Here is a 15,677-nt window from a genome sequence, read left to right on the forward strand (position 1 = left end):
ACCTGCCTTTTTTCCATTCCAGCTTCCTTTTCTTCACACTTCTGTCTGCATACTAGGTGCACAGGAGTGGCCCTGGGCATTTTGGAGATCTGGGTGAGGGGAAGAGGGTTGAGTTGAACTTAGGTTCCTTTTGTGATTAGATATTGCTGACTGCCACGATGTTGGAATGTCTTCCCAGAATACTCCTAGCCATACTATATGCCATCTTACAAGGGCACCTGTGGGTGTGTCTCATGGCACCTGGCATCAGAATTTTGTGGCTGGTAGAGGAGAAAGGAGGGTGCAAAATATGCTGAGCCAAGAAGTAAGGGAAAATCTTGCACTCATCATACTTGAAATAAGCAGCATACTTCACTTTTTCCTTTTAATTTTATTTTAGAATAATTTGATTTATTTTTTAAATATATTTTTTTAATTTTTTTTATTTATTTATGATAGTCACAGAGAGAGAGAGAGAGAGAGAAAGAGAGAGAGGCAGAGACACAGGCAGAGGGAGAAGCAGGCTCCATGCACCGGGAGCCTGACGTGGGATTCGATCCCGGGTCTCCAGGATCGCGCCCTGGGCCAAAGGCAGGCGCCAAACCGCTGCGCCACCCAGGGATCCCTTAAATATATTTTTTAAATATTTTATTTATTCATGAGAGACAGAGAGAGAGAGGCAGAGACATTGGCAAAGGGAGAAGCAGGCTCCATGTAGGAAGCAAGATGTGGGACTCCATCCCAGACTCCAGGATCACACCCTGAGCCAAAGAGGCTTAACCACTGTGCCACCCAGGCATCACTAATTTTAGACTTACAGAAAAGTTGCAAAGATAGTTCAGAAGTTCCTGTTTACCCCTCACTCAGCTTCCCCTAATGCTAACAGTGCATTACCATGATGCATTTATAAAATTAAGGAGCCAACATTGGTACATTACTATTTACTAAACTCCAGACTTTACCCAAGTTTTATTATATATATATATATATATATGTATATATATATATATATAGAGAGAGAGAGAGAGAGAGAGAGAGAGAGAAGCAGACTCCATGCAGGGAGCCCAACGTGGGACTCTATCCTGGGTCCCCAGGTTCACGCCCTGGGCCAAAGGCGGCACTAAACTGCTAAGCCACAGGGGCTGCCTCATTCAGATTTTATTAATGTCCTTTTCCTGTTCCAGGATCCAATCCACAATGCCACATGGCATTAAGTCATCAATGCCTCATTACTTAGACTCCTGTTCTTGAGTTTCTCAGTATTTGTTTCTCATAATCCTGTTATGACCATGACATTTTTAAGGAGTGTGATCAGATAAATTACAAAATATGCCTTGATTTGAATTAATCCGCTGTTTTTCTCATGATTACACTGGGGTTGTAAGATTTGGGAGAAATACCATACATTGAGATGCCCTTCTCATCACATCATATCAGAGGGTATATTAGATATTAGCATGATTTATTTCTGCTGATGTTAACCTGACCATGGTAGTTTTTGCTTGTTTCTCCACTGTGAAGTTGCATTTTTTACCCTCTTTACATATTCTCTTCTCTTTACATATTCTCTTGGAAGCAAGTCACTAAATCCTACCCACCCTCAAAGGTTATGAGATTAAGCTTCAACTCCTGGAGTGGAATATCTACATAAATAATTTAGAATTCTTTAAGGAAGATTTGCTTCTCCTAAAAAAAAAAAAATCGTTTCTTCTGCCCATTTATTCATTTATTTTGTATATTTATATTTTGTTTATATTTTATACATATCATCTCTCGGTGGACAGAGCTAGGAAATATATTATCACCTTGGTTTTTAATTCTTTGTTTACATCTCCATGATGGGTAACCAGTAAAAAGACCCCCAATGATCCCTGCCTCCTGGTATTCACACCCCTGAGTAATTCTCTCTTGAAGACAGTGGGTTTGACCTAGTGACTTCCTCCTAAAGAATCAAATACAAGAGTGATAGGATGGCAATTCCAAGACTAGGTTAAAAGAGTGTGGCTTCCATCTTGCTTGCTCTTTCTTGGTTTCTCCTGAGAGAAGTCCAACTGCCATATTGTGAGTTGCCCTAAGGAGAGGCCTATGTGGCAAGAAACTGAGGAGAGGCCTCTGGCCATCAGCCATCAAGCAACTGAAGCTTTTTTTTTCATCAGCCTCTGAGAAACTGAATCCTGCTAACAGACATGTGAGTGAACTCAGCAAAAGATCCTCTTCCTATTGAGCCTTGAGATGATTAGAGCACATTTGACACCTTGATTGCAATCTTGTGACTCTAAACCAGAGACCCCAAGCTAAGGCCCACATGGATTCTACATACACAGAAACCATGAGATAATAAATGATTATTGTGTTAAGCTGCTAAGTTCTGGAGTGATTTGTTAGGAAGCAATAAATAATACAATTTATATTTTCTCCATAAGATTGATAATTCTGAAACTCCACTTCTGAGCATATGTTTTAAAATCCATATGCCCATACCCCTTCCCTAAATCTTAGATGATTTGCATAACTAAGTTTGGAAACTAATGTAGGTTACAGGGCAATCCATTCCAGGATTTTAGAAGCAAATTGACTTTTCTTTTATGTGTCTGATCCTTTATAGTTCTTCATCCAAATAAATGGCTCAGCTTCCTTGGCAGAATCCAGAATAACTGAAACTTCCGTATTTATTGAGTAGAAGAGAATCAGAGTTCTCTCTCCTCGCTGTGCAGCCTTGAAAAAGTCCCTTGACCTTTCTATGCCTCCAAATTCCTAACAGATTAAAGGACTATAGTACTATTGTTTAGGCAGAGATTTAGTCACTATTAAATGTATTTTAGGCAATAGAAAGATGACCAAAGCCAGTTATAGGCCAGCTTCCTTGCAGAGATTTAACCAAAAGGGCAGATTCCCATTTGTTTATATTGGCAGATGGTGAGGCTGAATTCTCAGAAGGAACTTGGGCTTCCAAGTCAGACAGACCCATACTGAAAATATGCCTCTGTCACTTATCAGCTGCATGGCCGTTGGCAAGTCAATCACCCTACCTAGGCCTCAATTTCCTGATCTGCACAGTAGGGAAAAGAGCCACCTCACAGGGTAGCCTGAGAACCAATTGTGTAACATGTGTAAAATACTAGGTGTAAAAAAAAAAAAAAAAAAAAAATACTAGGTGTAACACCTGGCTTATCACAATAGCCCAATAAATATTACCCATGAAGTACGTTCAGTCAGCTGTGTGGCATGACCAGTGGTTAGGAAAGTAGGGGACAAATATGTCCATCAGTCTGTCTCACATGAAGTTTAATGACAATCCCATTTGGTAAGATAGGTTGAATGACCTGCAAGCTTTAGTGTCTTCTCTGAAAATCCAGACCCTTTCTCTCTAGTTCTGCACTTTTTCCAGCTCCAACTGCCTGTCTATAGAAAATATAATACATTGAAGTGGGCCTTAAGAGGTTCTGAGTTTGAATCTAGAAAAACCTAACTAGCAAAAGACCACTGGTAGGACAATGAAGTGGCCTTGTGAGAGGCATTTTAAGACCAGGTGAGAGGCAACCCGGGGGGCTCAGCGGTTTAGCACTGCCTTCAGCCCAGGGCATGATCCTGTAGACCTAGGATCAAGTCCCATGTCAGGCTTCCTGTATGGAGCCTGCTTCTCCCTCTGCCTGTGTCTCTGCCTCTGTGTTTCTCATGAATAAATAAAATCTTAAAAAAAAAAAGAAAAAAAGACAAGGTGAGGCTGGATGTGTCATTTATGAGCTAACTGGTCGCCTTAAGGCACATTTGTAAAGAAAAGCAAGTTGAACGTTTCTTAATGTGTACCAGTTTTCAGATTATCATACACCAACTATTTTGTTACACTAAAATATAATACATATAAGAAAGGCATGTTTTTTTTATTTAAAGATTTTATTTATTCATGAGAGACACACAGAGAGAGGCAGAGACATAGGCAGAGGGAGAAGCAGGCACCCCGCGAGAAGCCTGATGCAGGATTTGATCCCAGGACCCTGGGATCACCACCTGAGCGGAAGGTAGATGCTGAATCACTGAGCCATCCAGGTGCCCCAATAAAGGTAGATTTAATGCTTGGTTTCTCTCCATTTATTTCCCAGTTTTCAGAAAAATGCGTTGGTTGCTTCAAATTCTCTGAAGGTGACTAGTGATGCTTCTTTTCTATCTTTTCCAGTATTAGTAAGAACGCAATAATTTTATCACTACAAATTAGGTCTTATCAGATCTTTTCTAGAGAGCATATTTTTATGCAGAGAGAAATGGGGCTAATTCTACATTTATGGAACATCTTCTAGATACTGGGCTAGGTGTTCTCTCTTACACTATTTTATTGTCGAGTCCTATAGCAGTCTTGGAAGTGCCAGGATTTCTGTTTTTTAGAGGAGATTAAGGTCCTTAGTGCCAAAGTGACTTAGTATAGTCATAAAGCCAGCAAGTGGTAAAATCAAGATCTGTCTGACCCAAATGGCACCATGTAGCTTTTCTGAATGAGGTCCTACACAGAGTCACTGGGTACTGCTTACTGGATACTTCACCAACCTCCTATCTTACCTCTCACCATATATCCTCCTCAGATGTGACTGTTTTGTGACCCCAAGTTTATCACTCTCATACTTGTGAAAGCAGTTCCTTGAAACTACTAAATACCACCTAGATTTTTGTTGATTACATTTCATTTACATGTGATTTTACTTAATGAAAATTTATTATATTTACACCCCACCCTCCCCAGTAAAGTTAGTTTATTTATAACTTTTGTGCGTGTGGTGGGCGCCTACTCTCCCAGATCCTGTCCTATTCAGGTAATATATGCTAAAAACCTAGACTGTATCTCTCTATATATTTTCCATATTCATAGAATATATAAAAATGTAGTTTATGATGTTATTTCCAAAAATCAAATCAGTGTATGTGTGTGTGTGTGTGTGTGTGTGTGTGTATATACACACACTTTGAAGCATCATGGAAATACCTCAATGTCTCTTCTATAGCTCTCATTTCCCTTTATTAAAGGTTTTCTAATATATTGTTCAGAATGGCCCATGGCCTGTAGATATATCATTTACTTCATTTACATCATTTGTTTGGTTTTTGTTTTTGCCAATATGAGCAATATTGCAATAAACATCTCTGTTCTTATGCCTTTGTATGATGCTTTTTGTCTCTATGGTTTGAATGCTTCAGGACAGCTGAGTCAAAAAATGCAATTTTTTTTTAAATGCAATTTTTAGAATAGATTTTGAATTATTTTTTAAGTCTGTAATAATTTACATTTCCATAGCAAAATCTGAGTTTTCTCACTAAACATTATTTCTGTCAGCAACTTTGTGTCATTTTTTTTTTTGCCAGTCTGATCAGCATTGTGATTATTCTTTTGTTAATTTGCATTCCCTTATAACAGGTGAGTTTAAATATCTTCACATGTTTATTGGCCACCTGGACTTTCTCTTGATTAAATACTCATTTTTATTCACCCAATTTGTATAGGGCTGTTAATTCCTTTCTTGACAATGAGTGATCAATTTTTTAATGTTAACCTCTATTTGTCCACCAAGTTGCAAATTTACCCCTAAATCTATTGTCTGTTGACATTGGTTATGTATTTTCTTGCCACAGAAATAAGCTACTTTTTAAAACAAATGAGATATGACCATTTCTTTCTTTTTTACCTTCTGAGTTTCTAATCTTCTTTAAGCTCTTCCCTACTTCTATATTGTTATAGGAATGTTTAAAAACAAAGATTTTATTTATTTATTCATGAAAGACAGAGAGAGAGAGGGAGGTACAGACACAGGCAGAGGGAGAAAGCAGGCTCCATGCAGCGAGTCTGACATGGGACTCGATCCCAAGTCTCCAGGATCACACCCTAGGCCAAAGGCAGCACTAAACCACTGAGCCACCTAGGCTGCCCTCTCCAAGATTTTCTTAAAGGATTTTTGATATTTTGTTTTACACTTGAGTTTTAATCCATCTGGAATTTAAGTTTTTTAGTAAATAATGTATATGCACATAATTTTAATCTCAAATATAAGTGCTTCTATTTGTAATTATTTCTCATCTTCTAAACTTTTCTATTTCTTTTTTTTTAAATTTTTATTTATTTATGATAGTCACAGAGAGAAAGAGAGGCAGAGACACAGGCAGAGGGAGAAGCAGACTCCATGCACCGGGAGCCCGACGTGGGATTCGATCCCGGGTCTCCAGGATCACGCCCTGGGCCAAAGGCAGGCGCCAAACCGCTGCGCCACCCAGGGATCCCTAAACTTTTCTATTTCGATATGCTTTTTAGTCTACATATTAGTTTGATAGTCTATGTATAGAATTTATGACTAAATAATATATATGTATTAGAGCTGTGTGCTCAAAGTGTGTTTTTTTTAAGCTGAAAGCAGTACTTCATCATAAAGTTTGGAAGCTACCATACTAGACCATAAACAACTTGAGGACAGTAATAATATTTTCTCTTATTTTTGAATTCATTGCTAAGACTGTTTCTAGCACATTGTATGTGTTCTGAAAATAATTTTAAAATAACTGAATAAATGAAGCTGCCATTATCTGGTTCACAGGTCTTAAGCAACACAGCCATTGAGAAACTTGACATTCCAGCTGTGTCCTGTGGCAAGCTATCTGAGACTAAGAATAAGGAATGACTCATAATAGCTGGTAGTATAACTTTATTGATGTCAAGTTCATACATTTTTAACATGGGAATATAAATTCTTAAAACCTTAAAAGACTTCACTGGGCTTGTAACCCATTGGTGCTTATGAAATTGTTCGTTATTTCTTTGTGACTACAGTCCCTGCCTTTTAATGCCAGTCATCTAACTCTCTGTAATGGCTGTTGCCAAGGAAGAATTAATCTTCTCAATACTTTAAATATAATCATGCCTCTGACAGTAATTTTAGATTTTGAACTTCTAAAAGACAAAGACTCCGTTGAACATACATTCTGAACACTGCCAAAAACCTATGTCATCAATTACTAGTTGGGAAAATCCCAACTGTCTCACTTTCTTATACACAAATTAACCTTAGAAAAAAGAGCAAGTTGTGGTGCCTGGCTGGCTCAGTTGCTTGTGAGTTCAAGCCCCATGTTGGGCATGGAGCCCATTTAATAAAAAAAAATAAAATAAAAAATCCAAGTTTACTTTGTGTTGTTGCATTGTTTTTAATAACAATATTAAGCAAAATTTCATTTACTCAACTGGATTATGTTTAACCTTTCTGTGCCTTTTGAACTTCCTATATTTACTTTTTTTTTTTACAGCTTTTTTTCTTACAGTAAATGTATCACAATCTCCTTTTTTCCTTCCCCTCCTGCCCACCCACCCCTGACACCCCCACTCCTCACACCCCGCCAGTTCCAGCCCTTGGTTGATTACTAATTAATTAGGCTGGTGCCTCTACCACTAGACATTACGCATCATTTCTTTTTACTTTTTTACTTTTTGTTTTTACATTCGCTTACCACCACTCCCTCTTATGACTTTGGGAAATAGAAATCATGCCGGAGACTTGTTTTTGCTATAGGTCAAATGGTGTGAAAGGGACCTTTTCTATTCCACTTTGCTCCTAGTTTCTTCTTGATAGCTTGTTAGGGAAGGAAGAGGATAACCAAGAATAAGGAAAGGCAAAGAAATTTGAGAAGTAACTGTTTGGATCTTAAATTCACTTAGGAATCAAAGTGTTGGAGACAATTGCATAGAACACAGTCTGGGTTTTTTGTTTTAAAGTAAGCTCCAGGGATCCCTGGGTGGCGCAGCAGTTTGGCGCCTGCCTTTGGCCCAGGGCGCGATCCTGGAGACCCGGGATCGAATCCCACATCGGGCTCCCGGTGCATGGAGCCTGCTTCTCCCTCCGCCTGTGTCTCTGCCTCTCTCTCTCTCTCTCTCTGTGTGTGTGTGACTATCATAAATAAAGAAAAATTTAAAAAAAAAATGGATTTAAAAAAATAAAATAAAATAAAATAAAGTAAGCTCCAACAACCAACTTGGGGCTTGAGCTGACGGCGTGAAGATCAAGAGTCGCATGTCTACGCCTCAACCAGTCAGGCGCCACAGGGGTATTAACTCTTACGCACTCTCCCCAGTAGAAGCTTCTTGAATCCCTTGAGACTTTAATATACGAGCTACGGGGCAAAATCAAATTGTGAAAGAGAATCTAGATTCCATTCAGTGAAGTTATTGGGTGCAACTGATGCATTATTCTCAGACTGGCCTGGGGAATTTAGATTTCGCTTACATGTAGAGAAATATCTTTAAAAACCAAGATCTAGGGCAGCCCAGGTGGCTCAGCAGTTTAGTGCCGCCTTCAGCCCAGGGCCTGATCCTGGAGACCTGAGATCGAGTCCCACGTCAGGCTCCCTGCATGGAGCCTGCTTCTCCCTCTGCCTGTGTGTGTGTGCCTCTCTCTCTGTCTCTCATGAATAAATAAATAAAATATTTTTAAATAAATAAATAAAAACCAAGATCTATACTTAACAAAACCGCCAGTGACTGGCTATGGATAAAAGTATATAAATTCTTACCATGATAAACTAAATAGAAGACGGTATCTAAAAAATACTTCATGACAAATCTCAGAACATTCTGATTCGAAGTCCCTTTCCCTTTTTTAAAAAAGATTTTATTCATTCATTCATTCGAGACAGAGAGAGGCAGAGACATAGGCAGCGTGAGAAGCAGGATCCCCACAGGGATCTCGATCCCTGAACTGGGATCACGCCCTGAGCCAAACGCAGACGCTCAACCACTGAGCCACCCAGGCGTTCCCCCTTTCCCTTTCAAGAAAAAAAAAAATCCTTCCAAAAACAAGTTATTATTTATTTTTTAAGATTTTATTTATTTACTCACGAGAGAGACACAGGCAGAGGGAGAAGCAGGCCCCAAGCAGGGAGCCCAACGCAGGACTCGATCCCCGGTCTCCAGGATCACACCCCGGGCTGAAGGCGGCGCTAAACGCTGCGCCACCGGGGCTGCCCAGAAGTTATTATTTAAAACAAATAAAAAGCCGCACTCTGCAGCCTTCGCGCTGTTGGGAAGACGGGACACAGGAACAGGAACGAAATCCGAGCAACGCCTCACACAGGGCTAACGTTCTTACCCAAAACTCAAAAACCTTTAAAGACGATCAACTACGACTCACAAAAACGAATGAAATATCACGAAAATACTTTATTAGACCTGAAAGAACTGCCAGGGAAAAACATACCATGTGAACTTCCGAACGCGGCAGCACGCAGGTTCCGGCAACGCCGGGGGCCCGGGAGTCGTAAGCTGGGAGCTAACGGCTTCGCAGCCGGATTGAAGTTTCTTCGCTTGACGCTCAGCGGACGGAGACCCGTTGGGGCCAAGTCAAGCGATCCTGCGCTCTCATTGGCCTCTTCCGTTCAACACTTGGTGCCTTTCCCGGGGTAACCAATCAGCGCGTGAGTCTAAGAAGGCCTTCACGTACTGGATGTCTTATCCTCGCGTTGGAATGGGATCAACCAATGAGAGGGCAGAACCGACGCATGTTGCAGGGTCATGGGGGAGAGTCTGGAGAACCTTTCCCCGCCAGCGTCCTCGCTCTTTGGCTCCTAGAATTAACCTGGTCGTTTGCCATCGCTGACGCCGCGGCTGCGGACGGAGGGACCTGCTGTGCGGCTCCTGGGTTCCGTACCTCACTCGTTGGTGTGGCCCTGATGGTGCGGCAGGCTCTGGGCTCCTGAGGCTCTGGCGCGGTAGGTGAGGGTCCAGGGACGGCAGACAAAGCGGCGGAGCCAAGGAAGGCCGCGCAAAGCGGCCCCTTCATCAAGCCCGCGAGTCGGCCTGGGCGGAGGCGCTCCCCGCTGGCCTTCTGCCCACCCAGCAGTGCGTCCCACCGAGCGCCTTAAAGTGCTTTGGCCGGATGTGCCTGGTGAAAATGTTAGCTTCGGTCATTTCGTCCCCGGTCGTCCCCCGCACGTCCGATGTTTTACAAACCCTAGCGTTATTATTAATGGATGTCGTCTCACTTCTTCGTCCCTTTGGCTTGTTCGTATGGCAATTTCAGGTTTTGTGCACCTGCATGTCTTATTAAGGGTGGAAGGACGTTGTTGTGTTTGTCTCCATTCAGGAGAGACAGGCATTCATATCCCCGTATTTTAATCGCTTCTCGGAGGCCTTCCTGCAGTTCAGCAGCTCCTTTGGGGATAGTCATAGTTCACCGATGTGTTAGGGAGGTGCGGAATATACCGCAACGCCTGGTGGGATAGAAGTACCCCAGGATCGAGTATTGTTCTTGTTTGGTCATTGCTGGTGCTGGTTTCAAGTTCTTATTTTCTTTGATGCTGACAGTCACTCAGGATTATTGAGAGGAAACTGAGGCTCAAGGGAGATAACCCAACTTCTTGAAGAGTTACACTTGATGCTAGTAAGAGAAAGCCAGATCTGACCTCAGCGCTTATGTTATTTTGTAAAAACTTGCTTAACTGAATGTGCATTTAGATTGTGGTTGTGTACTCTCTGCAGCTCTTAGTTGTAAGAGACCGAAATCATTCTTTGAGTTGAATGTTAAGTTTTGGCTGAAGGAAATCTTTCGTTGATTGTAGTCTCACACCCATCACCTAAGTTCCCAGTTCCAGCAGGATAGGCCTCACCTGGGAGCTTGTTGGAACTGCAGAATCTCAAGCCTCACTCCGTCAGATCTGCTTTTGAAAAAAATCCCTTAGGTTGTAATCAAAGTGCACTTTAACGTTTGGGGAGCATGCATTGTCTTATGATCTGTTTGTCCAAATTGAACTGAACATAAGAGAAAAGGTATGCAGTATATGCATTTGTGTTCTAATAGACGAAGAGAAGGTTTTTTTTTCACGTTTTCTTCATTTGCCAGTGAGGTTTTGATTTTTCTTTAATTAAGTACGTCTTTATTGGCAAGTTTAGCTTAGTAGCCCAAAATCTTAAAATAGAAGAGTATTTAAAAAGTAATCAAAAACTAACTTGTAAGTCATCAAGAACTGGTCTAAAAAAGAAAATAATTGAGACAAGAAAGATATACTACTGCTAACAAATAAAATTTCAAGAACCTTCTGTTTACTCACACAAAATCTATACACAGATTCTCCACCATAATGCCCCCCCCCCCAATTTTGTTCCTTTGATCATCACTTTCTTTCAAAGGAGTCAGTAAATTTGCTACTGCTAGTGTTTTTTTCAGTTTATTCATTTAGTTACCTGGTAATGAAGCTGAAACATAGTCCCAAATTCACTTACTGTCATGTTGCATTGTAATTAAAGAAAGTATCTTGAAGAATTTTAGCGTTCAGGATTTTATTCAGACATCTCTAGCCATATTAAAAGGACATGCAGTTACCCACCATTGTAAAGTTTTAATTGCTTTTATTTGCACCAGGAATCACCTGGTGTGCTTGTTAAAATCATGTGTTTGGGCCCTACCTCCAGTGATTCCTAGTGAGGGCTGGGTATGGGCCTTAGAATCTGCATTTTAATAACCCCAGCTTATTCTGGTATAGGCTGTCCAAGTCCACATTTTTTCACATTAGTATTTTAAATGAAAAGTGCAACTAGAAAGCAAACTTACTTTCTTTTGAACCTAATGCATTACTCATTATAGAATACTTTTTTTTAACTTACATTATGGTTCATTGGTTGCTATAAAATCATTCAGATAAGTGTATTTAAAATATTATTTAAAAATTGTTTTGAGAGTAAGAGAGGGTAAGATAGAATACCAAAAGGTATCATTTTTAAAAGTTTTTCCAGCCTCTGAAGGCTAACATTTTTATCAGACAGCTTTAGTATGTGAATATGATACAATTAACATAGCAATTAACATTGCTATGATACAATTAACATTAACATTACATTAACATGTAATTGATACAATTAACATTAAGACTAAATGTATCTAATACATCAGATGGCGGTAGAGTTCTAACTTTTGCTTACCTGTTTCAATTTTCTCAACTGTTCCATAACAATCTTATAAAAACTGCTCTGTGAATTCCTCAAAACACAGAAATATTGATCATTTAACAGGATCCAGGCAATTCTCAGAGTAATTTGATATTGCCAAGAATATTGAATGAGGAAAAAAAAATTGAACTCTAACAGTCAAGAGAGGAAATCTCTCTTGAAGTTTTACCTAAAAACCCGTTTAATTTAGGAAACTAGTCATTGCTTCTGTCTACCTTTCTTGCCTTCATTTAAATGCCAGAAGAAATGCAGTGCTTGACCACAGCTTCTGCCCGTTGTGTTAGGATTTTTGATGTCTTGTGATATTCTTGACTTTTTCCTTGGAAGATCCTAAAAGGGACCCTCTCCTTGTCTGTGGGCTTTGGAGATTGGAAGTTTTAAGTTTAGCCTTTTATTCATCTCAAAGGAACAGGGAAGGCCATAACTTTTTCAGCGTTATTCCCACTGAATAGTTATCAAAGGACTCAGATAAGAATGGAGCTCTCCAGTACCAAGGTCAGAAGTGAATGCAAAAGGACCTCTTCCAGTGTATTTGGTTCTTACTGTAACTTGGTTCTTGGGCCTTTTAGCCAGTAATTGGTTCTTCAGGTTCCACTTTGGATAAGATTTGTGCTGGTAACAGCACGTAAAGCTCTTGGTTAAGGTGGTTTGTAAACAGGGATATTGAGTATGCTGATAATAGAGGCACCTAAGAGGCAGCATGCCCCCAAACCTGTTAATCTTATCCCTGTGTGTTCAGTCTGTTGCGTTTTTAAAATATTTTTAAAATTGCCACAGTAACTATCATATTTTCATTTTGAAAATAACTGTCAGATTCTGTCTTGCTAAAACCCTGTTTCCTCTGAGTCCTTTATTTTGCACTTGCTTGTATACTTAAAAAAATTTATCATATTTTATCTTGAGTATGGTTTCTTTTTGCCATGTGGTATAAATTATTTTTTTAAAGATTTTTATGTATTTATTCACAAGAGACACACGCAGAGAGAGAGAGAGAGAGAGAGAGAGAGGCAGAGACACAGGCAGAGGGAGAAGCAGGCTCCATGAAGGGAGCCCAATGTGGGACTTGATTCCAGGACTCCAGGATCACGCCCTGGGCCAAAGGCAGGTGCCAAACCACTGAGCCACCCAGGGATCCCCCATGTGGTATAAATTAAACTTGCTTAGCAGTGATTTTAAATTGCTTAGAAGGCATTCCAGTACCATTTATTGAGTAATCTTACTATTTTCTTTATTAATTTTTTGCTCCATGTAACTTAACACTGTTATGTATTGAGCATTTACAATGTGCTAGGCATATTGTATATTGTCATTATGTCTAGATCATACACCTTTGGTAGCTGCTATGATTAGCCCTATGTTACAGATGAAGAAACTGAGACAAAAGAGTAAAGGAATTGCTTGAAATCACATTTACCAAGTAGTGAAGCCTTGGTCTGACTCATTGAGCCTGCTTTCTTATATTGAATGCATAAATAACTTTCCTGGGAGAAATACCTTCCTACTGCACCTCAACCAACAGCCCCCCCTACCACCCCCACCCCCGCTTTACTATTTGTAACTTTGTATATTTCAATCTGGTGAGGTCAGTTATGCATTATTACCTTCTTCCCAAAAAATAACCTGTAATAGTCTTTTGAGTAACAGAAGAATTTCTGCCCCTTCCTCCCCTAATTGGTATTGTTTTTGAAATTGACACTAAACTTATTTTGATTCATGGAAAGTATTTTTGGCACTAAACTTAATTGATTCATGGAAAGTATTTTTACTAATAGGAATATACTATGTAACTTGGTTAATGGAAATTATTTTTAACTTTCTGCCATATGAAGATTATTCCTTGATATTTTGTTTCTTAGGTTTTTGTATGTTTAACATGTTACATTTTCTATCATATCAAGGTTTACTTTTATGGCGAAAGGTATGCAAATTTAAAAGGACTGTATGGAGGGGCACCTGGGTGGCTCAGGTGGTTGAGTTTCCAACTCTTGCTTTTTAAAGTACTATATGGAGAAAAGTAAACAAAAAGACAATGGAAAGTGGAAAGACTGTTGATTAGGAGATAAGATTTTAGCATACTTTTTTTTAAGGTTTTATTTATTTATTCATGAGAGACACAGAGACAGAGAGAGAGGCAGACACATAGGCAGAAGGAGAAGTAGGCTCCCCACAAGGAGCCCAATGTGGGACTCAGTCCCAGACCCTGGGACCCTGTCCTGAGTCAGAGGCAGACACTCAACTGCTGAGCCACCCAGGCATCCCTTTAGCACACTTTTATACTAACTAGCTTTTGTCACATGGGGCAAATAATTTAACTTCTTTGTGACTGTTTCCTTATCTGTTAAACGAATTACCTCGGGCAGCCCAGGTGGCTCAGTGGTTTAGCGCAGCCTTCAGTCCAGGGTATGATCCTGGAGACTCGGGATCGAGTCCCACGTAGGGCTTCCTGCATGGAGCCTGCTTCTCCCTCTGCCTGTGTCTCTGCCTCTGTCTGTCTCATGAATACATAAATAAATGTCTTAAAAAAATAAATGAATTACCTCAAATTGTGTTCCATTCTTCTGAATATGGCACACTCAGAGTTGAAAAGGTGTGTTACAGATTCAGTTCAGATTCACTGTGATCTCTAACTCTTGGGGCCTGAGACACAGGGTGAGATATGAGATACCCTTCTTGGCTTTTTTGTTCATAGCCTTTTTTGACTCCCTCCTTTTTCCTAGGGGATTTTATCTTTTGTAAGCCCAGTATGCTGGGTTTTGTTCATAGATGAATATGAAAAAAAGCTTTCAGCTAGACACCTTTCCCTGAGACACTTCTTGTAGGCTCCAGAAGTGTTCTAGAAAAATGCACTGGCAGTGGTAGAATTTGAGAAGTATAGTGAAGGTTATGAGCTTTAACTGTAAAGATCTTGTTTATTGTGACTTTAGTGTTAAAATATGTATTGCTAAAATGGAATTTATTGGAATATTGAAGATGACATATGTTCTTTAAATATTGTGCACATAAATAACTTGATTTTTTTTTTTTTACTTAGCTTCTTATGTTCATTTTACTTAAACTGTGGAATTGCCAAGTCTCAGGTTTTTGTGTGATTTAGATTCATCTGTTCTTTCTAAAGGTGTTGTAATCCTGATTATTTAACAAATGCCATAATGTACCTCAGCAGCCTAGAGCTAATTTTGCAAACCGTTTCTACAGAATTTAAGAAGATTTGGTTCATGTGTATGGCATAGAAGATGAATTCTTCGTCCTCCACCATGAATGAAGAACCTGATGCTCTCTCGGTAGTTAACCAGCTACGGGATCTAGCAGCAGATCCATTAAATAGAAGAGCCATTGTCCAGGATCAAGGATGTCTGCCTGGCCTTATTTTATTTATGGACCACCCCAACCCCCCTGTTGTCCATTCAGCTTTGCTCGTAAGTTGCCTTTAGTAATTTCAGTCTCAGTGTTATAATTTTGCAAGTCAGAAGATTTTGAAAAAGTGTTAGATGACATGGTAAAAAATTAAAAGTGACTATAGAGAAAAAAAGTGACTATAGAGTAAATAGTAGTAAGTGTATTTCTATATGTGCAAACACGTATGTGTGTGTATAGTCCTTTGACACAAATGGTAGCATACTGCATGGAATGTTCTGCAACTTTCTTCATAAGAAATCTTGGACTGTATCATTTCAGTATGGATAGACACATTAAAAAGATATTTATTCTATTTTTATTTTGTACCTTCATTAAGGTCTGA

General features: G+C 39.7%; 1 protein-coding gene across 2 annotated transcripts in view; it reads left to right on the top strand.

The window, feature by feature from the left end:
* The first annotated feature begins 9,494 nt into the window (after positions 1-9,494).
* Positions 9,495-15,677, top strand: part of ARMC1 (armadillo repeat containing 1) — a 39,480-nt gene continuing 33,297 nt past the window's right edge. Inside the window, exons 1-2 of one of the 2 annotated variants that reach the window (XM_041769532.1) lie at positions 9,495-9,709; positions 15,134-15,354. In XM_041769532.1, the coding sequence (XP_041625466.1) occupies positions 15,172-15,354 (183 nt within the window). In that variant the 5' untranslated portion in view covers positions 9,495-9,709; positions 15,134-15,171. The remainder of the gene's footprint in view (positions 9,710-15,133; positions 15,355-15,677) is intronic. The other variant, XM_041769531.1, reaches the window with a different exon arrangement.

This window comes from Vulpes lagopus, chromosome 9 (genome assembly GCF_018345385.1).
Source record: "Vulpes lagopus strain Blue_001 chromosome 9, ASM1834538v1, whole genome shotgun sequence".
In the NCBI taxonomy this organism is placed as follows: Eukaryota; Metazoa; Chordata; class Mammalia; order Carnivora; family Canidae; genus Vulpes; species Vulpes lagopus.